The 26911-nt window shown below is 42.2% G+C and overlaps 2 protein-coding genes across 6 annotated transcripts in view; both read right to left on the reverse strand.

The window, feature by feature from the left end:
• Nucleotides 1-3478: 3478 nt before the first annotated feature.
• On the reverse strand, nt 3479-10644 carry LOC103473582 (ly6/PLAUR domain-containing protein 1-like). The gene is made up of 3 exons (XM_008423920.2): nt 10382-10644; nt 7266-7397; nt 3479-4963 (listed from the first exon to the last, which is right to left on the reverse strand). The coding sequence occupies exons 1-3, from the start codon at nt 10428-10430 to the stop codon at nt 4740-4742; spliced, it is 405 nt and encodes a 134-aa protein (XP_008422142.1). The 5' UTR covers nt 10431-10644; the 3' UTR covers nt 3479-4739.
• A 1819-nt stretch (nt 10645-12463) lies between these two features.
• The window catches only part of LOC103473550 (nck-associated protein 5-like), a 133350-nt gene continuing 118902 nt past the window's right edge, over nt 12464-26911 (reverse strand). For 4 of the 5 annotated variants that reach the window (XM_008423870.2, XM_008423878.2, XM_008423886.2 and 1 more), the window contains 6 exons: nt 25638-25725; nt 22527-22799; nt 21922-22013; nt 21683-21776; nt 21488-21600; nt 12464-15036 (listed from right to left, as the gene is read on the reverse strand). In XM_008423870.2, coding sequence (XP_008422092.1) covers nt 14764-15036; nt 21488-21600; nt 21683-21776; nt 21922-22013; nt 22527-22799; nt 25638-25725 — 933 coding nt within the window. In that variant the 3' untranslated portion in view covers nt 12464-14763. Of the gene's footprint in view, nt 15037-21487; nt 21601-21682; nt 21777-21921; nt 22014-22526; nt 22894-25637; nt 25726-26911 lie in introns of those variants that run through there. The other variant, XM_008423910.2, reaches the window with a different exon arrangement.

Here is a 26911-nt window from a genome sequence, read left to right on the forward strand (position 1 = left end):
AAAAACAGAACTTTTCCAAAGGGGTTGTTTACTTCATGAGCTGATAACTATGACTCAGCTACCATTTTGGAAGGGCTATCATACCAAAATATTAACTAGAGACATGTATCTTTAAAAAAATATTGATAGACTTTGCCACCCTGAAATGGACAAAAAATGGTCTGGCCCATGGACTAATTGTAACTAATGTGTTGTCTCACCACCTGCAGCTGATCTGGCTCATAAAATGCCATAAAGGAAAAATGGTATGTATTACTATGTGGGCCGCTAATTCAATTAAAAACAAACTATTCGTAGTGTAAAAATGTGTTTATTATAACTATCACTTTGAGATTWATGAACAGCAGCCATATTGGATTTTGAGGTAGCCTTTCTGCAAGAATTCTTTAACTTTTCAAGTTGGAATTTTCGACTTCATGAGGCATTACTGTCACTTTTCTGGACTTAAAACTCATTAACTCCACCAACCTCGACTAGACCAGTGTTATTTAAAACCATATGAGTGGTGGTCAGATTCACAAGAATTCAACAAATATGCAGCCAGTTTATCATGTGTGCCTTTCTCAGTCAAACCATGCAGGACATGTCTGACATCAAAGGTGCAAAAGTTTGGAAATAGTTTACTACTGTGTAATTTTAAAGTCTCAAAAACCCTAACATTTTTTAAAGGAATCAGAAGAATATTAAGAATAAAAACATTAATGTAATACAGGGGATTTAAAGTGTTTTTTTGAGTGTTTATTTATGTATAAATAAAGATAGTATCTATAAACTTACATCTCGACATTTGTCTTTATTTTTGTTGCAATGATGTGGGATAATTTTCCCAGCTAATATTCCTGTTAACTAGATTTCAGGCTTGAATGAAGGGATTTTATTGCTGGCTCCTGTTTCCACCAGCGGGTGGCAGTAATGTACCAGATGAAGATGTGAATAAACTGGACTATTGGTACCGTCAGTGTGTTTTTATTAAAGTCTACATGTAAACATTATTTTTATTGTATATTAAAAGTATTGAAGGTTGGAATAAACTGAATAAAACACTTCAGTTCCACATAGATTTAGTTTTTATCATTAAACATCAACTTACCTTGTCTCTCATGACTCACTGTCTGGGTAAGGAGGGGTAAAAATAAATGAGCAGGTGAATGCTTTTGAACATCAATTGTCCAATTGGTATCAATTGTCCACCAGAGGGCAGCAGAGCTCCCATCATGTCTAAAATGAGGAACCCCCCACCCCCCCCAAGAGTTTGAATCAATTAATCTATTAAACAAACCGAATGAAAATAGATACTAAAAACATTTACTGAAATACAAAAACAACATTACGAATAGCAGGTTTTTTGTATTTTTTCTAGAGTTTTTGCAGGTCAGGTGCTTGTAAATGATCCCTCCTTGGAGCTGCTTTGACTAGGCCGGTGTTGGAGCTGCTTTAACAAGAACGCAGTTTCCCCCCCATTTACCAAAGTAAGGTTAGTGTTTGAGCCCCTAAATCCAGCCTGGAGCCTAATCCAGCTAAACCAGTTTCTAATTCCTCCAGAGCCGGCCTTGCAGCGGGGGCGGCGGCGCCCCATCGATTCACAGGAAGTGAGGGCCGCTTCCTCCAGCAGGACGATGGAGGGGTAATTGACTCCCTGGAGGTTTTTGATCCTCGCCCACACACAAACAAATAATTCGGCCCTCTTTCCGCCGCAGCCTGGCCTGCTGGGTATACAGAGGTCCCTCATCAGCTGAAGTATGACCGCTGTCAGGGCCCGGCTCGACGGCCATTAGAGCCAGGCAGAGGAGGGTCTTATTATTTTTAATAATCTGCTGTTTTTGCTGCTTCTTAGCCCCTGGAGAGCTGCAGTCGGCACTTTCCCGCTGTGATCATCAGCCGTCCTTCGTGTTCAGGCCTAATGATGCTCAGTCATCCAGTCGGCAGGACGCCCTCCACACAGCCGGCCGCTAACTACCGCCTGCATTATTTAGCCGTACCTAAACCGTCATGCTGTTCACGCTGCTCCAAGTTCTTCAGTGGTTTGGAAAACGAAACATGTTAATCCAATAGGAAGTTCTGTTGTGTGTCAGTGATCAAGCCTGAACCAGACATGCTGGGAAACTAAATTTCAAATTCAAATTTGAAAAGTACTTTATTGATCTTGTAGAGAAAATAAATGTTGTTGTAACTCATTAATTTAGATTCTTTTATGAGTTATTGAAGATGGTGATGGCTGTTGGGGGGAAAGACCTCCTGTAGCAGTCTGTGCTGCACTGAATCTGGAGAAGCCTCTGACTGAAGACAGTCCGTTTTCTCGAGACGGTCTCATGAAGAGAATGGTCAGGGTTGTCCATAGTTTCTTTTTATTTTACTTTGGATCATTTCCAGAGGTTCCACAGTCCACAGAACAGAACCAGTCTTCTGTATCAGGTTGTTGAGTCTTTTTAGGTGACTGGCTCTGATGCTGCTGCCCCAACAGATGACGGCAGAAGACATGACGCTCTCAACAACAGACTTAGAGAAGATCTACATAGATTACAGGTTACCTGTGGGAAGGTGTTTCCAGCGTGGAGGAGCCGAAACAGCAGGAATCAGAGCTGGTGGAGCCAGGAAGGAAGAAATGGTGATTGACAGATTAAACACCCTGGTTCCCAACAGATTGGTTGTTCTGCTTCTGTCTGGGTGTGTTTTCATTTTACATTTCAGTAGGGCTGCAAAATTTATGAAAAACAAAAAATATAACGACGATGTCCAGTGACCGGAACTCCAGAACCCTGTTCCAGTGAACACACCATTTTAAGCCGTACCAGGCTGTGGGACAGCGAGAGAGAGCAAGACTTTCAGTAGATAAAAGGGAAGAATCAACAAGGTACAGAAAAGTTTCTCATTTTGGACCTTTTAACCTCAGTCTGTTATGAAACATCGGGAAATGTTTTTACTTTTTTCTAGTGTCAGAGTAAAGGTCAACAGGAGACCGCTGTCCTTTGATGCTAACTGCGCTAATTACCAGGATAAGACTATAAGGCCGGTGAATGGAGTGGTGTGAATTTCATCAACGTCAGAATGTTTTCCAGTCATTGAACACAACAACAGTCATTGGTGTTGAAGTTGTTACTGATTGAGGCCGCTGCAGCTGGACTGCACTGGATCGACCGTCTCCTTGATGGGTTGGTATCTGTTAGATTCCATCTAATTCAACGTTTTACTTTCTTATGAATCCAAAGTTTTAATCATATATTTTCTTTGTGTGTGTTGGAACCATGTTAGCTGTAATCAGCCATCTTGGAATTGCTTCCAATACCCAAAGCTCTACCTCCATTTCACTCAAACATTGCGAATTAAGTTGATCACACAAGAYGCTACTTTCTTAATCAAGAACATTCAAATATCAAGTTTATCTCAAATGTTATAGAGGATGATAAATACAACAAATGGGTTGGAAAAGAATTAGCATGAAGAAATGCCAGGACSTTCTGCCAATTTGCCACAAACACGATTTAAGAGCCGATTTTTCTGCAACATTTATTGAAACCACATATCAGCAGAATACAGCGTTACTCTTCACAGAAGACTCTTTAGAAGAAGCCATGGACGTCCCTCCTCTACCATAACTAGAGCACTGTAAAAACAGACGGTCGAATCGGTCTCAAATAAATAAATAACATCTGACACTTTATTGTCCACGGCGCGTCGAGCACAAACACATTCAAACCCTGCAGAGTGAGGTGGAAATGTAAGGCGCTGGGSAAATAATGACAAAGATTGAAAGTGCTTATTTTTTTAAATTGTTCCTCTTGAATTTGACGTTTTTTGAAGTTTAAGGAGTCCAGAGAACATGCAGGTTCAATTTGAAGCTGTGAGGCGTATTTATTGTTTTTCACTCGTTGTAATGCTGCGCTGTCGTTGAAATAATAATAATAATAATAATTCATGTCTTAGACATCTAAATGCCCCACAAAARATTTGTCCTAATTATTTTTAAAGAAATAGCTCGATTATGTGACTGTAGATTAATAGACAGCAACTTAAACAGATGCATTTTGGTTCCTTTATACTTCCTGCAATGAAAGAAGAATAAAATATCACCTGGCAGTGGGTAAATATATATATGTAAATATAAATAAAGKGTAATTCTGAGAAATGACTATATTAACACAAAAYCAACTCCACAGGCTGTTTCAAACTATAARAGCATAAAATAAAAGCCTGAAATGATCCAAAGTTTATGCCGATTACACTCCACTTCACGAAAAGCGACGCCGGCGACTGGGGACTGGGAACCAGAGTCCAAACCCGTTCACCGGTCAGACCCTGGGACTCACCTGGAACAGAACGTCAGCATTCAGATTTTAAAACAATCACAAGTTAACTTCGTTCCACCCTGGATGGACAAATAACAGCCCCAGGTATATATAACAAGCCCGTATCACCACCCTGCCACCGCCGTGCTTTTCTTCTTACCTCCTGAAGCAGAAACAGCGGCTGGGTTTCTAGGGATCAAAGCTTTTAGCCGSTTTTTCTTTAGATATCTGATTCAAAAGCTGGTAGCACTAACATGATTGTGGATCCAACAGGCCCCCAGGATCACCCTGTCACCACCGTGCTTCACAGGAGYTGATGCAATGATTTCTATGCGTAATAATTAACACAAAAWAACCGAGGGGATACATTAGGCTCCTTTTTTTGTTTTTGCTCTCGTGAGCAACAAACCAGAAAAAGAGTTACGTCTGCCCCGTCTGGTTCAGTCCGAGGCCCGTCTACGTCAGGTGGAGCAGCATGGGCGGCGTGAGGAAGAGCAGGGCCCGCCTGCTGGAGGCGGCGGCCGACAGGACGGGTCTCTTCTTCTTGACGCCGTTGCAGAGCGGCGTGCTGCAGCAGCTGATGCACACCGAGTTGAGCCGGCCGGTGCAGAACTGCTGGTAGCCGGAGGAGGTGATGAGGCAGGCCGACGACGACGCGCACGACTTCCTGTAGTGGGTTCCTGCRGGAGGGAGACGACTTTACTGCCTCCTGAACAGAARCATTTCCTCTAAAGTAACCAGATTACTCAGGTAGCTTTGCTTGTTGCGGCGCGCCGCAGCAGTTTATTGCTCTGTTTGACTTATGGAGACATCGATCCTCCAGCTGATCTTATTAACTGATATTTATCTGTGGGCYCTATATTTCTGCTTAAAGAAAAACGGCAGACAGCCCGGGCTTCATCATGTCCAGCTCTTCCATATTAGCAACATCTGTTATGTTACAGCAGGCGGGCTGCGTTAGCTGCACCAACAGCATGGAGAGATGAAGAGTTTCCTTCCTCCACAGCAATAATTGTCAACTTGTTTTTGCAATAAATAAACAGAATGACCAGCTAAGCAGCCTTGTAGAGAATACAGTCTAAACAAAGCCCAAGTCATGATTTAATCACATCTGATCTTTTTTTTTTGGTTAATCTAGTTTTAGACATAAAAGTCATGGAAAGACACCTAAATGAAATATTTACCCAAACATTTTTATCATGTACTTCTGTTATCTGAAATACGTTTATTTGGATTTRCTTTTAAATAAAGTTCYAAAAACCAAAGAAATATGTCATGAAGTCTCACTGGTTATTTTTAACAACTCAACTTTTCTAACAGCTAAAATACTTAAATGTGACCAAAAGCTAAAAGTCCATGTTGATACAGCAGCAAATCATCTGCAAAGAAATGTASAGATTCTCATTAACCCCTTTTACCAGAGGCATCAGGACTTGTTCTTTACACCTAATGCTAATGYTAATTTATCAAATAAGCCCTATATGTGGTACTCTCAAAAGAATAACAAAGCTAAGGTAATGTGAAAACTATTTCCAGTGCTATACCTTTAATCAYTGAGACAGCTCAACTRGCTTTTGTTTCAGAAATGTGACAATCAAACTGATTGAAATTAGCCTATWTTTTATGYTTTTTACTCTACATTTAGACAGATATAACTACTTTAAAAGCCCATCAGTGCAATAAATTGTGAGGTTTTGGCCTTTGTTCGAGCTAAAGTTGGACATTTTACACCAGCAGGGCAAAKCTCAGTATTCAATAATTACATTTTCTAACTAGAGCTGACTTCAACATTCTCATTTAAGATAAATTCAAACATTATCAGGAGGTACAACCTTCCATCTCTTTGTGCTAAATTAGACTTTGTAAATGTATAATTATGGCTTGGGAAGTTAATAGTTCCCAAGCAGYTCTGAAAGTATCAGATAAAGCTAATTATGTTTGAATATATGAACAGTTTGTATCTTATGAAACCCCACATACACATGCTATTGAAAAACTTACATTTTTTAGCATGTTCCTTTAGCATTTCAATAAATTCAGCTGGTTTCATAATGCTAAGTCAACATTTAGCTGAATTRGCTTAAGGGCTAAGCTAGCTAGTAGAGTCCATAACGTAAGACTGTCTCCTTGTTTTTTTCTTTTTGTTGTTGTTGGGTTTTGGTTTTTTTTTTAGCTAAAAGTCACTCAGCATTTGAATTACAGTATTAAAAGCCTTGTAATTCATTTTCTTTGGTTTGATTTTTAACTTTGAACCACTGGAAACTAATGCTATCCTATCCCATATAAAATGGCTGATTTTCAGATGTTTTATGACTTTACAAGCGCTGAGAAAGATATCACAGCGAGAAATGATACATGTATTTATCCAGTTGAAAGATTGAACTGACTGGTAGTTGTTGCCTGCAAAAGCTTCTACTGCTGTAAAGCTGTGAGGACACACATCAGCTTCCTTTGAAGCTCTGCGGAGGAGAGAAATAACAGATAACAATGTCGGTTCCAGCGAAAATCACAGGAGATTGTGTTGACCTCCTGGAGGGGCCAGGTAAGTCAGACATGAGGAATGTATCTGAGACGCGAAGAAAGGAGAGAGGTGACGGCTGGCTTCTTTAGGGAAATAATTTCCGTCTTTTCATGTTACCTTTTAAAAAACAAATGTCAAAGGTGCGAATGCGACGCAGATGTAATGAGATGTTTATCTTTGTTTGGTTTCGCGCAATCAAAGAAAAATAAATGTCATAACAGCAGAAAATGTCTCCCTGCTTCTCAGGCTTCAGAGGAAACTGAGTTTGGAGGTCGTGTAAGTTTCCACGCTGACTCATGTTCCCACATGATCAGCCGGAACAAGCTAGCAGCTCTAATTGGACACTTTGCCATTTGCATCCTCAATTCTGAATAGAAGAAAACACAAATTAAATCTCCAGGAAGGAGGCATTAGCACGCTAGCCATGTTGGGGGGTTTTAAGTTAGCAAGTGGTGTCATACCGTCAGGTTTGACCAGAACCTCCTTCTGGCACATGTCCTGGACGTTGACTGTGCAGTTAACGATGAACTCGGGCGTGGAGCAGTCGTAGTTGACACCCTCACACTGGTAGCACTGGATCTGGAGGCCGTCACCTGTCACACGCAAACAGGAAGTGGACAGGAAGCGGACAGGAAACGGACCTGAATCTCACAGATATTACGGAAAAGGCGCTAAATCTGCCTTCATGCTAACTTTAATGTATCTTTCTATAAAAATTCTAGCCAATAACTTCAATAAAAGCTGACAGCCAAACAGTTTGTAGCGTTGACTTCTGCTTCTCCAGCTTAAACTTTTCATTGTTTTTTTGTTTGCTTTTTGAATTTTGTCCACTTTTAAATCTTAAATGTTCCCTTTAAATTAAATAGAACAAGAATTGTTTGTTCCATTCAAGATTATTATTTGTACCTATTTTATTCTTTGGGGTTGAAATCTGCTCATAATGTCCTGTTTTGATGTTTCCCAGCCAAAGGTATTTATAGATTTTAAATGCAGATCAGATTTGTAAATTAATATTTATTGGACGGAAGAAAAAAAACAGTTTTCTCACAAACTTATGATGACTAAGCAGAAAAATAAACTTTACTTGCTAAATCTGCTTTTCAGAAGTATCGTAGTGACAGTGCGACAAAAAATTCACACAATAAGCAATTTTAACTGTCACAACAATCCTTCTTTCACATTATGGAAAAAATAGCTGCAGATACATAAAAGCATCGCTTTATTAAATGTTATATTTTGAGACGCTGAGGATTAAAAAAACAAAACCAGATTCCTCATTTGAGCCACAATTATGTAAATCTGATTCTGACTCTTAGGGATTAAATTGTTAGAAAATTCATTAAAAAATATGTTTTTGTGTCAGGGGGACCGAATGGCATTTATTAAAAAATGAAGAAATGTTGTAATATATAATGTTTCTATGGTGATCTTTAGAAGACTAAGGAAAAGAGCTGGGTGTTTGTCATAGATAATAATAACAGCATATATGTTTATAAAGATATGAATCTAAATCAAAAGGTTATTTGGCGTATAATGAAATGTTTGATTAGTATTTATGAGAAATGCAATAATAAGAAGAATTGATGTTTTTATAAAAGTTGCAAAGGGAGTTTTAAAACTATCTGGGGGGTTTTTCTGGTCAGTGAAGGCACCATGTCAGCTAATTCATAATGTGTTATAATTAGCTGCATAATTAATCTGTTTATGATTTCAAACCCTGCAGCAGCTTCAACAAAAGAAACAAAAAGGATTCTTCATCAAACGTAAAATATGACAAACTGCTCCCCATCATTCCGTTACACAGCAACAGAGGCCTACAGTACCGCTGTAATACAGACTGCTACAGGAGATCCTTCTGCCTCGACACAACAACATTTTAATTTGCAATATTCATTATTTAATCTCACTAACAGAAACTCGAACGCATCTCGTCTGCTTTTTTGCTTCTTCATCACATCAATAAGCTCCAGCTCATCACATCATTAGCAGGAAAAAACTAATGATGGCCGCCATGGCCTTTGGGAGAAATGAAGCTGATCTGAAACACGAGGCAGAAATATGAGCAAAGTCTCGTGTTTCTCTCATTAGAAACCAAATGGGTTCAAAACGGACAACCTGACCTTCCTCTCCACCAGACTGTCTTAGAAAAACAGAGTCTTCAGTCAGAGGTTTCTTCAAATTTGCAGCAACACAGACTGCTACAAGAGATAAACAATTCCCCTTTGGGGTCAGTACAGTGTTTTTTGAATTGCATAACAATATTTCTAATAAAATTCTAAAAAAACAAATAAAATCATTCAGGATTCCACTTTAACTCCACATTTTCCCCAAATCTTTAAAATTAACCATAAATTCAATTTGATCTATATACAGATAAATGAGCATATAAAGTGTTAAGGTGGCAATTACAGATCTGAATTTAAATATGATCAGATCAGTTTGAATGAAGTTGAATAATAAATAAATAAATCAGTAACCGGAATCAACTAAAAGAAAAATCTGCATCGTTTCCTTCCACAGTGAATAATTCAACTCATTTTACAGCTTAATTCTCATCTGTTTCTGATCAAAACGATTCTTTTTTTCCCCTTCTTCTTTTTTCTTAGTTTTTAGTTGGACTTCCGCACAGAGCCCAGGTTTCTACAAACGCATCTATTTTTTAAGCTGCTGCTGTTTTTTCCGGTCTGCGCTTGGAAACAAATTTGCACCTGGAGCCACAAAAAAAGCGCACATTTCCAGAGAACAGCGCGGCGGCTGCGGCTCCGTGGAAACGCGTTTGATAAAAGGAGCATTTACAGAACAAAACGGATAAAATAACATAAAATAAAAATAAAAATAAAAATAAACCATCATCTCTGGCGTCTGCTCTCTTCTTTTCCAGGCTTTTAACTCCACCAGCTGAGCTTTTCTTATTGCCCTGGAAACCTCCCCGTGGGGTCGGCTCTGCACACTGAACCTGCAGAAAGGGCAAGGCGGCTGCAGGAGGAAACCTGGCGCCTCGGAAAACACATTTCAGCCGCAATCTGGGAGAAATAAAATAAACTCAACAACTCCGGAGATGAAATCCCGCCGCAGACGGAATCATGTCACGTTAAGCTCAGCTGACGGGTTCAGTTAGTTCTGTTTAATCACAGCAGCGGGGAGCCAGAAGACATTAGTGGAAACTCAGCAGGAGCTGAAATCCAGCTCGATTCACCACAACCATCCGCTAAGAAGAAACCACTAAAAAAAAACGTTTTTCTTAAATCTGCGCAAATGTGAAGAAATGTGTAAATTTAGAGGAAAAAAAACAAAAAACAAAGGACACTTTTGCAACTTTTCCAGAGACAAGTTGAGCATTTAAATCCAAGCAACAACAAAAAAAATGTAAATCAATTTTCAGAATCAGCAGAGAATGGATTAGTGCGCACGATTTTGCGCCAAAAACGCACTTTTTTTTTTTGCATTTTTTTCCACTAAAGTGTATTTACCGCGCGCTTAAAATCAAACGGTTTCCCAAACATTACATTTCAGATGCAGCTTGTGGGGTGTGTGTGTGTGTGTGTGTTCCTGGTCCTGTTGCGTCCAGCTGACCCACCTGCGTCCAGGAAGAGTCCCAGTAAAGTGGCGAAAACGAGCAGCCGCATCCTCTGCCTGCAGCCCGGAGGAGAACCATGAGAGCGGGAGGGAATCAGCGGCAGGAGCAGGGGTCGGTCCGCCGGCTCATCCTCTCCCCCTCTGGGGATGATGGAGGGATGATGGAGGGATGAGGTGGAGGAGGGAGGGACGGAGCTCCGCACAGGTTGTTGCGCTCAGAGCGACTGGAGAGGAAGAAGCTGGAGCGCAGCAGCATCCACCGCACCACGTGACCACGTTCCTCTCTCCCTTCACACAAAGATCACATTATCCTAATTATTAGAAATCCGTTTTATTTTTCACTAAAGCATCAGCTTTTAATCTGGAGGTAAATTCTTTCTTGATTCATTTGCTCAATGTTGCCGGAAAGAAAAGTCTTGAAAGTTTTTATTTGATCTAATCTGGTGTCACATTTCTATTGAGACGGATTTTTATTTTTTTTAAGAAGCGGGATTCTATTGGGAGGTTATGAGCACTCAGCGTCTTACCTGCAGCATGACTTGAACACAGACAGATGTTGAGACCGGATCTTGAGGTTTCCGACTTTTTCAGCTGATTGTGCCGCCATTTTCCGGGTACGACTCACCAACTCCAGCTTTAAAACAACCAATATGGCCGATGAAGCGCACCGTTATTCAGAACGTCTATGAGATCTTGCTGTATTAAAATTAAGCCTTACAGTGCTTTACAAGTTTATGAAAGAGAAATCACACATCAGCGCGCATGCAAAGTGCAAAATGTCCCCTTTATTTACAGGAAGTGCAGCAGAGAGATGTTCTGTTGTGACACAAAGGTTTGACCTTCCATTTCTCAAACGGGGAATCGATTTACAGTCAGAATCCTCCAACTTTCCAAGTTGGAATTTTCAACTTCCTGAGGTGTTCCCGTCACTTTCCTGGACTTAAAACTCAGAAACTCCGTCTTCGAGCTGGACTAGATCGCATCGTTGTTTACCAGGCAATTGGTGGCATCCATGGCAACAACAAAGCTAGCATGTTTAGCATAAAAACTTGCGTTCCGTTAGACAAAAGAAGAAAAACTTCTGATCATGCAGACTTTACTGATTTGAGGCCTCTGACTGAAGACTGTTCCTGTATATCAATCTCCTGACCATCGTGACACGCTAACAGCTTGGTATCCAGAGACGATATTCTACAGCAACACGTCCCGATGACGTCATCAACTGCTAGCTAGTTAGCTAGCTCTGCTAATCCACCTCTTTTGCTGCTTCTCTTTAAATCTCTGGAGATGCTTTGAACTTCCTCCTCTCTTCAGTTCAGGTATTACTTGAAATTTTGCGATGCTAATCAGCTGGTTTTAAAAAAAAACAAAAAACCTTGTTGCCATGGTTACACATAACATCTCTGTGAAACTAGAAAACTAAGCAGAAATTCAACAAGAGAGAACCTCCATGTCACTTTGCTGCTGTTACACCTGAATGTCCAACACTCTTCTTCCTAATTATCCAAACGTAAAGATTAAGCCAAAAAAAAAAAAAAATATTAGGAACTTAAAAAAAAAACAAGAAACAAATCAGAGCATACATGAGTAAAGTTTGGATTGTGATCAAAAAGTGTTGTGAGCAAACACAATTACCCGGAACAGCAAGCGATCCCGCAAAGGTTAATAACTTTTTTAATCCATCTAATTAACCTCTTCCATGAAAGCTGCCTGTCTTCTAAACTGCATTTCCACCTCGTTATTTCAGCGCTTTCTCTTCCCTCATCCCCTAAAATAATAGAAACATCATCGACTCAGCACAAATTAACCTCCATTTTCAGCATAATGAGCCCCCCTCGCCCCCCCGTCCGCTCGGTGATCAATAGCAGCACTGAGCCGGACCCAGCCAGGCGTGAGTAAGCGAGCTGCGTCCGGCCCTGCGCCTGTAATTACCCATCAGGGGACAGGGCGGCGTTGAACCGTCGCCAACAGACTGCGACGCCGTGATTATTACCCCCCTCTACCCCCCACCGGGGTGGGGAAGGGGGGCAACAACGATGAAAACTAAAACCTACAATTTTCACATCAATAAACAGCCAGCGGCTCCGTTTGAAATAGGAAATAATTTCTCATATTTATTTAGGAAATAGTTACATAAAATATAGCCTTAAAGTCTAGAGTAACAGACAAAAATTGCACACAGCAATAATAATAATAATAATATTAATAATAATTACCAAAGTAACACTGCTGGTAACCAGTTCTCTTTACAAAGAAACATGTAAGGAAAGAGGTGAAGCATGATGGTCACACTACAGAACCTGGGTATAAATACTGGACAGCTAGAAAAATACACAACCCTGCCCTTCACACTCTCTTCTTACAATAATTACAGTTCCATAGAAAAAAATAAAAAATTCCAAACTATGTTGATTATTAGCACCATCTTGTCAGATTCCAGACACCAATTTGGCATAATTACACCTAAAGTGTTTTTTGCATTTATTGATTCAAAATAAAGACTTTTATTCTTTAAAAGATCAGAAAACGATCCGCGTCGTTTTCAAACAGCATGACTGGAAAGGTTAGTCGAATGATTGGCAAAAATGTACAGCTTTTCTTTACAAAATGCTTTAGTCACATATCAATCAGCAATGCCCCTTCTGATATTAACTTATAGTGATTTTATGTACAACATAATATACAGACACGAGGAGAAACTGAGGACAGTAGAAAGGTTCGCAGTGATGCTACATGAGAGAGAGACCGGTTCTGAAACTTGAACTCATCGAGATGATCAAAAGTTTCTCATATGGGAGGAAAGTTGCTTTAATTTACAATCTTTGCGAGTCCAGAAAGTTCCCTGAGTTACCGACAGCAAAAGAAATCAAGCAGTCGGAGGACTGATGTACCGAAAACTAAACACATCAGGAAGTATTCAAACCCACGTCAGCGTAGATATCTCTTGCCTTCAACGTTTAGGAGGACAAATGGGTCCTCTGGATGTGTGGTGGATGAAAGATTAATCCAACCAAGACCCAACCAAAATCTAACAAAGACCCAATCAGGACCTAGCCAAAACCCAACGAAGACCTAACAAAGACCTAGACAAGCTCCAACTAAGACCTAATCAAGATCTAACCAAGACCCAATCATGATGATATCAAGACGTAACCAAGATCTGATACCCTACCGTTAGTCTGTACCCAAACCTGGTTTATGAAAAGAAATTGCACCTCCTTAAAACTGCAATCAGTAGAACATATGTTGGACAACATCCAGAACACTGGCAAATGAGAACCTTGTAATTATGACCAATTGTTGGAACTCAACAGAGGCAGTTGTAGAGAGATATTCCTCAACCCAGAGGTATAAACCATAAATCTGGGTGTAAATAAAGTTTTTGTCATTCAGGACAATTTACTAACATGTTTCTCTACAAATCAGGGCTCTGGATTGGGTTGAGTCTATGTTGACGGACCTTCTAAGTGCTTTGGTTGTATGGCAAATCTAATGGGTCACTTTGTGGGTGAGGCTGCTAAAGTCTTTTGGAAAAGTAATAGAGATTTAGTCAAGAGGTTCAAACCCAAAGTAAGGTTTGGATCTACCAAGCCAGCAGTGAAGAACGGTGCCATTAGCGCCTCACCAGGGTTTCACTGATACGTTTCTTCACTGCAGAAACTGTTTTGTGATTCTCCAAGACTGGAAATCTCAAAGGCTTCAGTCTCTGACTCACAAAACATCAGTTTCTAAGATTCCTAAAGATCCCCAAACCACAACAAAAGGGATTGACCTACAGCAGCACCCTGACCCCTACTTTCTAACCTCCGTTTTGGTGTCTTGTGAAAATCAAAGAGAAAACCTTTATTCTTTGACCCACAAAACAACCAATTATCAGTTGAGAGAAAAGAATAATACATTATAAGTTTAATATTATCATGAAAATATCCTTAACTTCTAAAATATTCTGCCTGGCTCAAAACTTTTGCACTGCTTTGCTATTTAATGACAGTTAATTTGTTTTTGACAATCGTCTTTAAATTTAGGCTAGTTGGACTAACTTTTCCTGGTCTGGTTGGACCTGATGAGAGGTGGGCAATCTTCTCAAACCAGGAGACATCCTAACCACACATGATGGTCTGGAATCACATGAAGATCAAGAGATTTCTGAGGATGTTGAGATCATCCGTACCACTGGGTTCTAGAAACCACCGCGTTGACMGAGTCAAAAGAAGAGACAATAGTTCTCATTGTCTTGTAGCCACCAGGTATGGAAACCTAAAAACAGGTCTAATGGGCTGACTGTACCCTTCAACATCCAAGTCATTGATCCACTGACACTAGAGTGAAAGGGTGAGGTAAAAGGTCAATACAGGGCCACACATCCAGCGGTACAGCAGCTCCTCAGACGCCGTTGGAACCCTGGCTGGTGCAGGAGGAGAAGCTGTCATACAGCGAGTCGCTGAGGGAGTGGTCCGGCCCCGGCCTACTGGCAAAGCCAGACGACGGTAGAGGTTCACTGCCGTTGGAGCTGCTGTTGCCTGCGTCGCCGTYGGCTCTGAGGTTGGGGTCCGGAGCGCCGCCGCCGTGGTTCAGCTTGTTCAGGGACTCCAGGGAGATGTGGAGAGAGGCCGGACGGCTCGGCCCGACGGGCAGCTTCTCCACCGACAGCTCCTTCTGCAGGGGAACAAAGAGCAGGCATGAACCCAACATGCTGCACACATCTTGGAATAACGTACACCAAGCGCCAACTTCACTCCTCCTCTTGACCAGCAAAACAATCAGAGAGATTGTAATTGAGCTCCAGCAGCTGATGAACATCTTGGGTGTYGGCCTCYCAGCTCTCCCAGTTACCATAACCACGTTGGCTTTTATTGTTAAATGTCGCCCGTCCAACAGATTAGACAGAAACTGGCGCTCCACTTCAATTAGCAGCAGCRGTCTTATCTAGAGGCCATTAGTGATTAGATGAGCGATTGTCTGTGGGTTTTACGGTCAGGGCGATCCGTCCCTTCTTAATGCGGACCGCTACTTTCTCCACTGCGAGTGCTTATAGGCACCTTGGTAGCGATTAGACTCAGCAGCTACAGAGGAAGAGCCTCTGTATGTCGACGGAGGTGGAACAAAACAACACATAAACCCTGAAAACAGCTGTCCTAATGCGTCTCAAATGGCTCTTTAACAAGCTAGCCCTCAGCCTTACTTCTCTAGAGATGAGCTAAACAACATCCACAGAGGAGCAGCTCGTTTCCTCCAGCCGGGAAGATAACAGCAGCCGTCCAAGCAGCTACTCCAGCAGAGAGGGCGAGCTGCAGGCGACAAGACGAGCCGCCAGGGGAGGCGCTGCCTTGGACCACTTAGCATTTAGCTGCAGGGTGGAGAGACGTCAASGCACCAAGACGGCTGCTTCAGTAATAAGGCTTACCGAGCCGGGAGAGYGATTCAAAGTTTCTGGTGTTTTTAATGGACGCTGGAGGTGTTTCTTCAGTCTGAATTCAAAACAAAAGGGTTTAATGTACACCTTACACCTTCCTGTCTCACCAAAAAACAACCACTTAAGAGACGATTTCAAACCTTTTCCTCCGTACACGAGACATCTAAGCTGTACAGAACACACAGATCGCTACGCCAGAAACCAGAAAAAGACTGGTTTCTGGACAATGTCGTCACGGTCCGACCGGTTCTGGAGAACCTTGGAGAGGTCRAGTTGCCAAATGAGTTAGATGGACTCCAGAGAGTGAGTCAGCAGGTCAAACAGGCTGCTGACGCTTTTCTCTGTGGGTTTTGACATTGATCCCAAACACAGTAGAAYCCTGCCTGTCACTTAAAAATATCTAAAAACATTTCTGACATTTTAACAGTTCAGACACCAAATATGCCTTAATTCTAACAGTGGAAAACAACATCTTAGCGCTGCCACAGAAGCTAAYATCTACAGTCTTCATTATCTTCTCTGCTGAGGGTTCAGGCAAYGAGAGAGAAGGGACATAAATGGCTTTCTGTGATTGGTTGCTTTGCAAATACTAGCCAATAGAGTGTCAAGTGGCGTTGAGTCACAGTATTTCAGCTTCCCAAGATGCATTTCTTTAGGAATATTTTACAAAGTCCACAACTACTGACCTGTGAATAATGTGGGGTTTGTTGTATTTCATATTAGAAAAGCTTGAATAATATATTTCATGATTTTATTTATTTACCTTGTTTGGCATTTTAACGTTTTGTTTAACTGAATCATGAAAAGAACTTTAAAACATTTTCTGTGGTTCTTGCTCTGACTGACYCATCTTTGTTTGGTTTTTGCTAAGATTCTCAGTAAAAAGGCAGATTTATTTATTTATAATAATCAGAGCTTGGATCCCTTTTTTTGTTGTTTTATTCATATTCCTTGGTTTTTTTGTTTGTCGGACTGAAGAAGCTGGTTGCTGCCCAGCGTTGGAAACTTTCCAGAAAGTGAAATATTATCATCGCACGAGGCACGGTGCCATTTTTAAATGTTACATTAGATATTTATTTTATTCTAACTTATACCAAAAAGCAGCAGGATCAAAACTTTAAGCATTAAAATGGAATAAATTCAGAGCTCCGAAAGAGTTTTGCTGGTAGTTTAGAAAACTCCGTCTAGCAACAACAGAGAAGAGAAGGCTTCTCCGCGCCCAACGTTAAGCATTTTACAAAAAAGAGGAAACTTAAACGTTAAGTCGTATTGATTGTTTGGGAAAAGAGGAGGGTTTAAACTGCAAGTTTTTGTAGGTGTGGAGTTTAAATTACAGGCAGTTCAGCTCCCACACATCACACCTCGCAGGACTTCTGCTTTTCCACATTTCAGCCGAGGGGGGAGAAAGGAGCYGGCGATGCGATGGGATCGATTCTTTCTAAAATAACTCTTTAAGCTCTCTGGGTGAACAGCGAGAGGAAGAGAAGTGTTTGTGCGATCTCTAATTGGATTTGATTCCACAGGAAGGTAATTTAGCAGCTGATTGAAGCCTCTAAATGCGGAGCTGTGAAGCAGCCGCACCTGCAGGTAACAACCCGGCTGGAGCCAGGTGAACCGACACACACACACACACGCACACACGCACACACACACACACACACACACCACCAATCGGTTCTGCATCACATGTCAGTAATGGGATCTCTTAACTTGAATTCAGTGACAAAAGCTCAGCGAGAGGCTTTTATTGTAACCCGAGGAACACATTTCCTCCGTTTAGAGCGCCGGTATTTTCTGCTTCAGAGGTCCGATCCTCTGGTTCTGTCGGGTCTGGATGCTCGTCTCTCGCCCCACATATCAGCAGAACCGTCGCTTTCTTTAAGCGAAGCTCTTAAATACGCTCCTGTCTTCTCCAATCAGTTACTCTGGCAACCATTTGCAACATCTCCAAAGCCAAATTCAAACAACTTTCAAGCTCCCCCCCACCCCCACAGTAAATTCATCGTTCTTGTGTGTTACCATGGTAATAAAGAGAACTGCAAACACAAAGTGAAAAATACATCCTTTTTTAATAATGGATGTATTTTTATACCAAAAATACAGAACCTTTCATAAGTTTTTTTCTTGTATTAAGTTATATATTCCATACAAACAGGATACATACAAGTTAAATCTCTGCAGTCTGTCAGTTTATAGTTTATTATGCCAGCAGATTTAAAATATAGATTAAAATGCAGTTTTCAGTTAGACAAAAACATTGCCTATTATGTCTAAAGAGCAACCTTTTAAACTAAGTGGTTTCTTATAATAAAACCTGCAGTTACCAAAGTGTTTGACGCACGCAGASCGTAATTCACAGACTTTTAAAAACTAACATCACAGTGCTGCCAGTAGCACTTATAACGATCACCGGCTTTTATTTTCAGGTCAGAATTTACTGAGAATTTTTAAAGGAAATTTCACACTTTTACTAAACCTGTTAAATGTTCACACTTGGCCAACGAGGTACAAGGAATGAGGAAAAACTGAAAAGCAGCCACAGCATTCATGACAGGACTGGTTTTCAGTTTATGGTGTGTTAAAATAAATGRTGAGGCACCAGCAGCTTGCCGCTAACAGAAAGAAGCTAGTGGCTAAGCGATAACGGCTAGCAGCTAACCGCTAGCATAATATTTAATAAAAAAGTGTTTTCATGTGTTTAGTTGGGAGGGCAGAGGAAATGGATTGTTCCATGTCAGATTWCAGGCTTTGCTTCCAGGTTTTCCTCTGGCGCTTTAAAGGTCTCACTCATCTTCTTGATTTATGCTAGCAGCTAGCCGCTATCAGCCGGCCACTATTATCAGTGTAAATCAAGAAGACGAGTGTGAGACCGTAAAAACGCCAGAGGAAAAAAAACTCGAAGCAATTCCTGACATCTSACGTGGAACAATCCATTTCCTCTGTCCTCCAAACTTAAATACATGAAAACACTTTTTTGTATTAAAAATAATACCTTCTATGACAAGAGTGTGGACAAATTTGACCTCATGTTTAAGCTTTCTGAATAAAGCGGAAGACTAAAAAACAGGTATCCCTGTTGATTACAGGCCAGCGTGATTGAGCGGGGTGTTATGGGCTTCCTGACAGCGACAGATGGCTTCTGAATATTTCTGTTGCTGGAATATATTTGCGCACAAATATAATTTCATTTACCCCGTATACCGGCTTCGGACTCCGTCCCGCCTGCTTGTCGACTGAAATGTTGCTGTTCCTTTTGCTGCGCAATCATTTCTGGAGCTAACAAGCTACCGCGCTCCGAGGGAGACGCCGTGCATACCGAGACGATGGAAGCTAGCTCAGGAATCTCCGCGGCATCAGGAACACYGGGCTTTCCTCCTGATGCTCCATCYGTCCCTGTCAGGCCCGTAACGTAYGGATATCGGCAGAAGAGTTGGAGACGKTAGCGAGAAAAATGAAGGGGAAAGTCAAATCTGTTTAGAGCAGAAGTCAGGTAAGAAGGAAAACTAAGGAAGCAAAATAGAGAGAGGCAAAAGTGAAAGTGAGACAAGGGAAGACATGTGGGAGAAAGAGACTGCGAGGCCATGAGGAGAAGGAGGCGGGGGGCCGCTGTTAGCAGGGCTGTCAGGTGTTGTCAGGATGATGAATGGGAGGCCAGAGTGGGCTGTGAGGGCCCTGATGGGAGCCGCTGAGCTTTACATCACTCTCCTGAGTGTTTGTGAAAGGTTATTAAAGGCGCTTAAATCACAGTCGCTCCGACACAGCCGCCCAACTTCCCCCGGACCTGATCCACGCCGCCGTCTCCAGAATCAGCTGCCCAGCGACGGGAGGCGGCCGGCCGTGGTGAGGACGGGGCGACAGTGGGATGGATCGTCTTTTCCCAAAGAATAATGTAGGGTAAATGAGTTCAGCAGCAGTCATCCATCACCAGGCTTCATTCACAGTCTGGGAATTAGGCTAATGCCAGAAATATCAGCAGCTCTACACCGCTTCTAACAAAACTGTTATCGCAACGAGGGATTCCTTTACTCACTCGGAGAAAACTTTGAAGGCACCAGCCGAGCATAATGAGAACAACCTGGCAGCTCACCACTGCTAATTAAAGCTCAGACTGGTGAGAGGATGGGGCGGACACCGCAGTTCTTAACAGTTCTGTTGCTAACAGAGCTGAGCTCACAGCGGCGCTCAGATAAATCAGTTAGCTCATACGTTAGCTAACAAAGCTAAGCTCAGATAAATCCATACTTCCACAAAGTAGCAGCACAGAGCTGGATACTCTAACTCCACAACTCACAGCTGAGAGCAGCTCTGTTATTTACCCTACTGTTAGCTGCTCTCTGCTTCCTGTCAGCTGCTTTCAACTTCCTGTCATCTGCTCTCGGCTTCCTGCCAGCTGCTCTCGACTTTCTGTTAGCTTCTCTCGGCTTTCTGTTAGCTTCTCTCAACTTTCTGTTAGCTTCTCTCAACTTTCTGTTAGCTTCTCTCAGCTTTCTGTTAGCTGAGAAAAGGAAACAGAAAACTAAAAGCAGCTAGCTCCACTGCCAGTTTACTGTTATGTAGCTGTTGTTACACACTTACTACTTACTACTAATTACTACAATTTTACTGTATGTTTATAGCAGAGTTACTACACTAGTATTGCAAGTCATTTCCTCTACCTTGTTATTCAACTTATATTACTTTTTTATACTACTCCAGCATTATTACTCCATTATTAATTTTAAAGGATAAATCAAGTTTTTCTCCAAATTATTTAACTACTGTAACATTTTAGTAAACCATTCTTGCCTTGAATCCCCATTATTCTCCTCTGTGCTACTAGCTATCGCTGCTGCCATAGGCTAAGGCTGGAGGACATGATGGATACTCATTACTTCTTCCTGCTAACTCTCCATTCCTTCCTGAACTTCATGTTCTCTTTTCATAGATAATACTCTCTCATAAAGCAAGCTAAAAATGTACAGAATATTTTCAGAAAAGGTAAATATCTTTCAAAGTGAGAGAAAAAAAAACTCATAAAAAGTGAGGATGGCAATGTTTTTCTCTCTGAACTGAAATTAATCAGAGTTCAATGAAAAACATCAGCCAACCAGAAGGAAACATATTGACTTCACAAGGTTAGCTGAAGCTGATTGCATGAAGAGTTTTAAGAATTGAATTTTTCTAAATATCCAGCTATTTGTTATCAGTTAGACCTCAGACTCCCAGGAGTGAGCTACTGAATATTAATGTTTCCTAACAGAACGTACATCTGCTGAATATTTCTCAAATGAACACATAATGAGCTAGTGTTTTATTTCGTTTAATCCCTGGATCAGATTCCACTTGAAAAGGCGTCTGGAGGCCATAAATCCAGCTGCGTTCCCTCGGCTTCTCAAACACAAACTGCTTTTCTAACGGGGTTGTGTTGAGTCGGAGCTTTTTTCTGGCAGCRTATGGATTTTTGTGTCAGGTTTGGTGTCGGCGTGGGGGAGCCGAGCGTTGGAGGCCATTTCATGCTCCCTGCTCCTCGTTTGTCATTCAGCTGCGTTAAATACTGGTAGGCAAATACCCGCCGACACCCGCAGCCCAGGCGATCGAAAGCAATTAGGACAACTGGGTTTTTTTTTCATGAGAATCAGCCAACAATTCCTAGAGCGCACAACCTTGGAGTGTAAACAAAGTGAGGGGTGTGTGGGGGCGTGGTCSTGTACTCACGCTGATCCGGTCCCGGGCTGACCCATCCAGGGAGTCCAGCTGGGACAGCATCTCGTGCTGGTAGTAGTCCATGATGGAYAGGGACGTCTTTAGAGTGTCCTCGCTCTGCTCCACTGTGAGTAGGGACAGGACCGGGTTAACCTCTAGATGGCGACACAGAGCCGAGGGGGTTAAGGTGGGGGCGGGGGGTATTACCRGAGACGGGCCTCCTGGTTACCGTGGCGTCGGTTCTGTCTGGCTCTGTGTCCGTGTCGCTCCCTGAGAATGTCCTCACCATCTGGACTCCATCCTGGATATGACGACAAACATCAATAAGAGATTCCCACATCACCGTGCTGCCACCACCGTGGATGCCWCCATAGACCAGTGGTTTTAAAGCAGGTTTTTTTTTCTCCCAGCATGCTTTGCTCCAGATGCAGCAGAAACAGACTCACCGTTGAGTCATGCTCTGCTGTCCTCTTCCTGTCCTGGTCGCTGCTGCTGCTGCGCTGGGCGAACAGACTCAGCCTCTTGGTCCGGATGGCGTCTGGAAGCAAACAGTTCATCAGAAACAGACCAGCAAATAAAAACTGGTCTAAAGACTTCATAAGAACACCATGGAGGGAATTTAAGAGCCAAACCTACAAAGAAATGTACTAACTTTGTWCAGCCAACTGGCCAGAAAACTACACTTACCACAACAGACGCAAAAAAGCTAGCTAATTAGCAACGGAGTGTTAGCAGTGAGTCACGGAACCCAATGAAGATGTGTGAGGTGACTCAAACTTTTGCCTGACAGAAAGTAAACCACGCAATATATAAGATTAAATAGCCCTGGTAAAATTTAAGACCTGGGATTAACGGATTTAAGGCCAAGATACTTTTTAAAGATGAATTCAAGTCATTTTAAGTCTTCAATTTTAAATGCATGGATAGAACACTCTCAGCTGGCAGGATTAACAGGTCTAGTCTGGGTTCTGGGTCTATTCAGGGTTCTGTAATGTGGTTCTTGTCCAGAACAACCCTCATGTCTCTCCCAGCTGAAGGCTCKGTGACTGACCTGAGGTCGAGGGTTTGGGCAGACGGCTCTGGGTGTCCTGGCCCGTTCTGCCACCAGGGTCAGACGTGGAGTGGGCCATGCTGCCGGGGGAGGGGTGCGGCTGCGCTTTGGGGAGGGAAGGCACTTTGACATGGGGCTGCGAGGGGTCGGAGGTCACCCGGTCCGGGCTGGACTCGGACCTGGGGACGTTGCGGCCGGCGGCCCTGGAGACTGAATCGGGGAGGGGGAAGGTGCCGATGCCGCTGTCCAGGGTGCGCATCTGGCAGCCAGTGCCTAGAGGGACAGGGAGAGGAGTGTGACACAACAACAAGACGGGGGGCAGCTCGGAGCTACATGCAGCGGAAAGGAGGGGGGGAGAACAGGGAATCTGTGGCGGGCAAGTCGGAGAGAGAGGCAGAAAACAGTATAGCATGAGGACAGGTTAGCTGGTTAGCCAGATGGGCTAAYATCAGAGGGAAGACGTCTGACCRGATGCTAATGCTAACCTTCATCCAGTCAGTGATGAAGCGTCCAGCTCTGTTCATACTACAATGAGGAGGAGTCTTTAACTTACWGTAGCTGGTCCTCAAAATACTCCCACCAATWCCGAGGTCAAGGGTCACAGCTGCCCAAGCTATAGCCAATACCAGCTAATCCCTGAAACTTCCCATCAGAAACTGTTTTAACAGTTTAAACACCGGACATGGCTTAGTATGCTTTAATACGCACAGTGGAAACAGTCTTAGTGCTACCGCTAAAGCTAACGTCCAATGTTTTAGGGAGCTCAGCCAATCAGTGCTAAGCAAAATAATAGCCACTTTCTGGATTGGCTGCTTTGCCAWCGCCAGCCAATAGCATGCCAGCTAGCATTGGGGCTAGGTCTTCCAGCTTCCCATGATGCATTATCTTTGGGATACTTTAGATATTTTAAAGTCACGTTCCACAGAAACACTGAGCCGCCACCAGGGGCGCCCTSTGCACTACGATTGACTCTTCTACAAGTCATTGGTTTGGTGGAGTTTTATGGTGATTGGCTGAAAAACTCCAGACAAACCGACTTCCTGTTAGCATGGACGCTCATCGCTCACTGCAATTCTCTTTGTAAGATGTAGGGGTCAGTAGAGAGTCTCTAGCCGTCAAGCAGTGGTGCTTTTTGAATCAATGGCYCCCTGGAGCCTTCAACCAATTAAAATGCAGGACGTTATCTGCGTTATTCTGTCTTCCTGGTCTTTCTGTTCCTCCAGCGTGACATGATGTGGAGTTTAGCAGAAATGCTGCTCTGAATGCGCAGCGTTCAGCCAGCTAATGCAGCCATGAGCTGCAGAGTGAAACAGGGAGCCATAGATTACCCAGCTGGGTAATTGAATGCCAAGCCTGGCAGTTCAAAATGCCCTCTATATCCCAGCTATAACAAGGTCCACAGTAATTTCAGCCAGCGGCCAGAAACAACTGGACCTAATCTAGTTTTCATGAGCTCCCTATCACTTCAGCAGGCCGGCTGCAGGCTGCGGGTATCTGCACGCCGCGGCCCATCGTCGTGTCACGCTTTAAAGCCCAAGTCCTGCGCTCACTTAGCCTCGCCGCTCCACACCTGGCAGGGTTTTGAAAGAGTCGGGCTTGTTTTATTGTCCTTTATGAGAGAAAACCACCTGGAGTAAAAAGTTCTTCTACACGATTACCGAGCGGCTCTGAGGAAGCAAGTTCCGACCCCGGCACGGATTCACGAGGCGGCCGGAGCGTAAACCGTTTCCATGACTGATGTGTTTACCTGCCGTCAGTTAGAAGTGGCACCGCGCGCAGGCACTTCTAATTCAGACTGACTGGGAAAGGCTGAGCAGGCAGAAAGCGAGGACGCCAACCCGTTAGAGGACGGCAGCATGGCGGACAGAACTGCCACAAACTGATTCTGCTACCAAAACAAACCATCAGAAGAAGATGAAGCAAAACCAGAAAACTGCTTTTTTGTTACATAATAAACTAGAAACTTTGGATTTAGACATTAAATAAACTCTATTCCAATATTAATGAGCCACAGGAAGTAAAAACACCAGGAGACATTAGCAGCATTAGCTGCTCCAGCTGAGACACAACTGGAGCTGCAGAAACAAAATCAGCTCCATCATCTTCTTTTTGTAACAATAACATTATCTTTCATATGAAAATATTTATGCATTTATATATTTTTATGATTAAATAATCTATCCATTATTTATGAATCTATTTAAGCATTTCTTTACTTATGTTTTTGTTTCTTCAATCATTTTATATTATACATTCATTCCTTTGTTAAATTATTACTTATATGTATATAAGACTTTTTCAGTTGTGTTTTCAATCACTTAATGATTATATTTGTTTATTTAATCACATGTTTTTTTATCAGGGCAGTTATTCATCTATATTTATACGTCCTTTTGATTATATCTTTTATCGTGCTTTTAATCATTTATTTGTTTTAAATGGTATCTATGTATTATTTTATGTGCATATGTATGTATTTTTCCCCTCTTTAAACATTTTTATCCAAGGATCCATTTTGTCATATAGCTAGTCGTTGTTATTGCAGTTTTTCTGCTTAGTTTTTCTAAATAATAATAATAATTATGAGAATTGAGTTAATTTCCTGAGATGTTTGGATGTTATGTCAGTGTCTCATTGCTTAAATAAAATGAGACAAAACATTAAACATAAGAAGGTAAAATGAGCAAAACGGTTCAGTTTATGAATAGAAATTTATTGGAACAAACCTGGAAAACAGAAGATTTATTAAGAAATGTGTCTTAAAGGGTTTGTTACCTAAATTGGTGTAAAGAAATCCTGCAAAACCTCAATGTTCTGTCACAGAAACCTCATCCTGGCTTCTGGGTCAGGCACAAAGCTTCTGACTTTCAGAGAGAAAAATCTCAGTGTGAAGAGAGCAAGCGGTCAGAAAGGATCAGAGGTGCCCAGCAGAGGAGTGAAACAGAAATGAAAAATAACATTTTATTATAAAATGCTCCATTTTAGGACAAAATGGTGGAGACGGAAAAGAACTAGAAGAAAATCAGCAAAAAAACAAACATTTTGAGAAAGGAAATGAAGACGTAGTTGCTCATCGATAACTCAAGGGGGATTTTTCCATGATAATCTTACCCATCATGTGGTCCTGACAGCTGGAGTCTGCCAGGTGTCCGTCCTCCTTCTCAGCCTTCAGGCTGATCTTCTGACTTATTATCAGGGTCTGAAAAACGAACAAATGCTCCATGTTGGTGACAGAAAACCCTCAGAACAACGTAAAGTTTTGAAAAGCCTCATCGAGAGCCATTCATTTCTGACTCTTCACATTGTTTCTTTGCCAGAGAAGCGAGTTCTTTTTTTTTTCTTCTTCTTCCTGGCTCTAATTGGGCTGCTGCGGCGCTTGTGGGTCATGAAATGCGTCTCTTTTGTTGCATTCTGTGGGGAGCAGATAGGACGGTTTTAAATGGCCCTTTTGTGGAGCGGAGAGGCGGCGGTAAATGGTTCCCTCTGCCTTATCGAGACTCAGCATCATCTGGATTAAATTTCCCACATTATGCCGCGGACCCGTCGGCCCCTCTCATCGGCTCACTCCGCTCCTTTTGTTACCGCTGCTGAGTCACTCTGCTTCAACCTTTTCACCGTCGTTCCCTGGACCCAGAAATGTGTCGAAACAGACTCTGAAACTTCTCTACAACCTTCAACAGGTTTGTATTCAGTCTCCTTTATTTGGGCACCCCTAAATAAGCGGCTACTCGCTGTCGGACGTCTCCCTGTTGGTCAGTTACATAACTATTGGACAGTTTTGTTTGTGGAAAAAATTTATCTGGTCAGGTTCCACCAAAATGAAACTTTTTACCTTCTAGCTGCACGATGACCCCAACGGTTTAAATCATTAACGTATTAGAATAGCCTAGTCAAAGTCCACCCCTAAATCATCTCACTTAGAGTCGTAACTAAAACTTGGAACCAATATGTAGTTTTATACCTTTACTTTTTTGTCTTTCTATTAGTTTTGTTGTTTTGTTTGTATTTCCTGCTGATTCACGTAAAGCACTTTGAACTGCTTTGTTGCTGAAAATATGCTATGCAGATACAATTACCTTTTACTATATGGCACTTTGTATTGGTAGTCTGATAAAATTCCAATAAAGGCTGTTAAATCTTGTTGCTTTAATGTGACAAAAACGTGAAATGGTTCAATGGGTGGAAAGGCTTTAGGTTCCGTACGATTAGAAAAGCCTAACACGAGTCTGAAACTTTTCTGCTCCCCGTTGAGGTACCTCCATCGGCTGAGGATGGTGATAACAACAGATAGGAAAATAAGCGGGCAATGTTTTTGTAGAGTAGCCGGAGTCAGAACACAAACTGAATCAATAGCGAGCCATGAGGGGACGCGAGGTTGCAGAGGC

The sequence above is a fragment of the Poecilia reticulata genome, linkage group LG2, assembly GCF_000633615.1.
Source record: "Poecilia reticulata strain Guanapo linkage group LG2, Guppy_female_1.0+MT, whole genome shotgun sequence".
NCBI lineage: Eukaryota > Metazoa > Chordata > Actinopteri > Cyprinodontiformes > Poeciliidae > Poecilia > Poecilia reticulata.

Coding starts and splice junctions, on each gene's coding strand:
- LOC103473582 (XM_008423920.2), bottom strand. CDS start 10,430: ATGCGGCTGCTCGTTTTCGCCACTTTACTGGGACTCTTCCTGGACGCA. Junction 7,398..10,381: donor GGGACTCTTCCTGGACGCAG/GTGGGTCAGCTG, acceptor TGCGTGTGACAG/GTGACGGCCTCCAGATCCAG.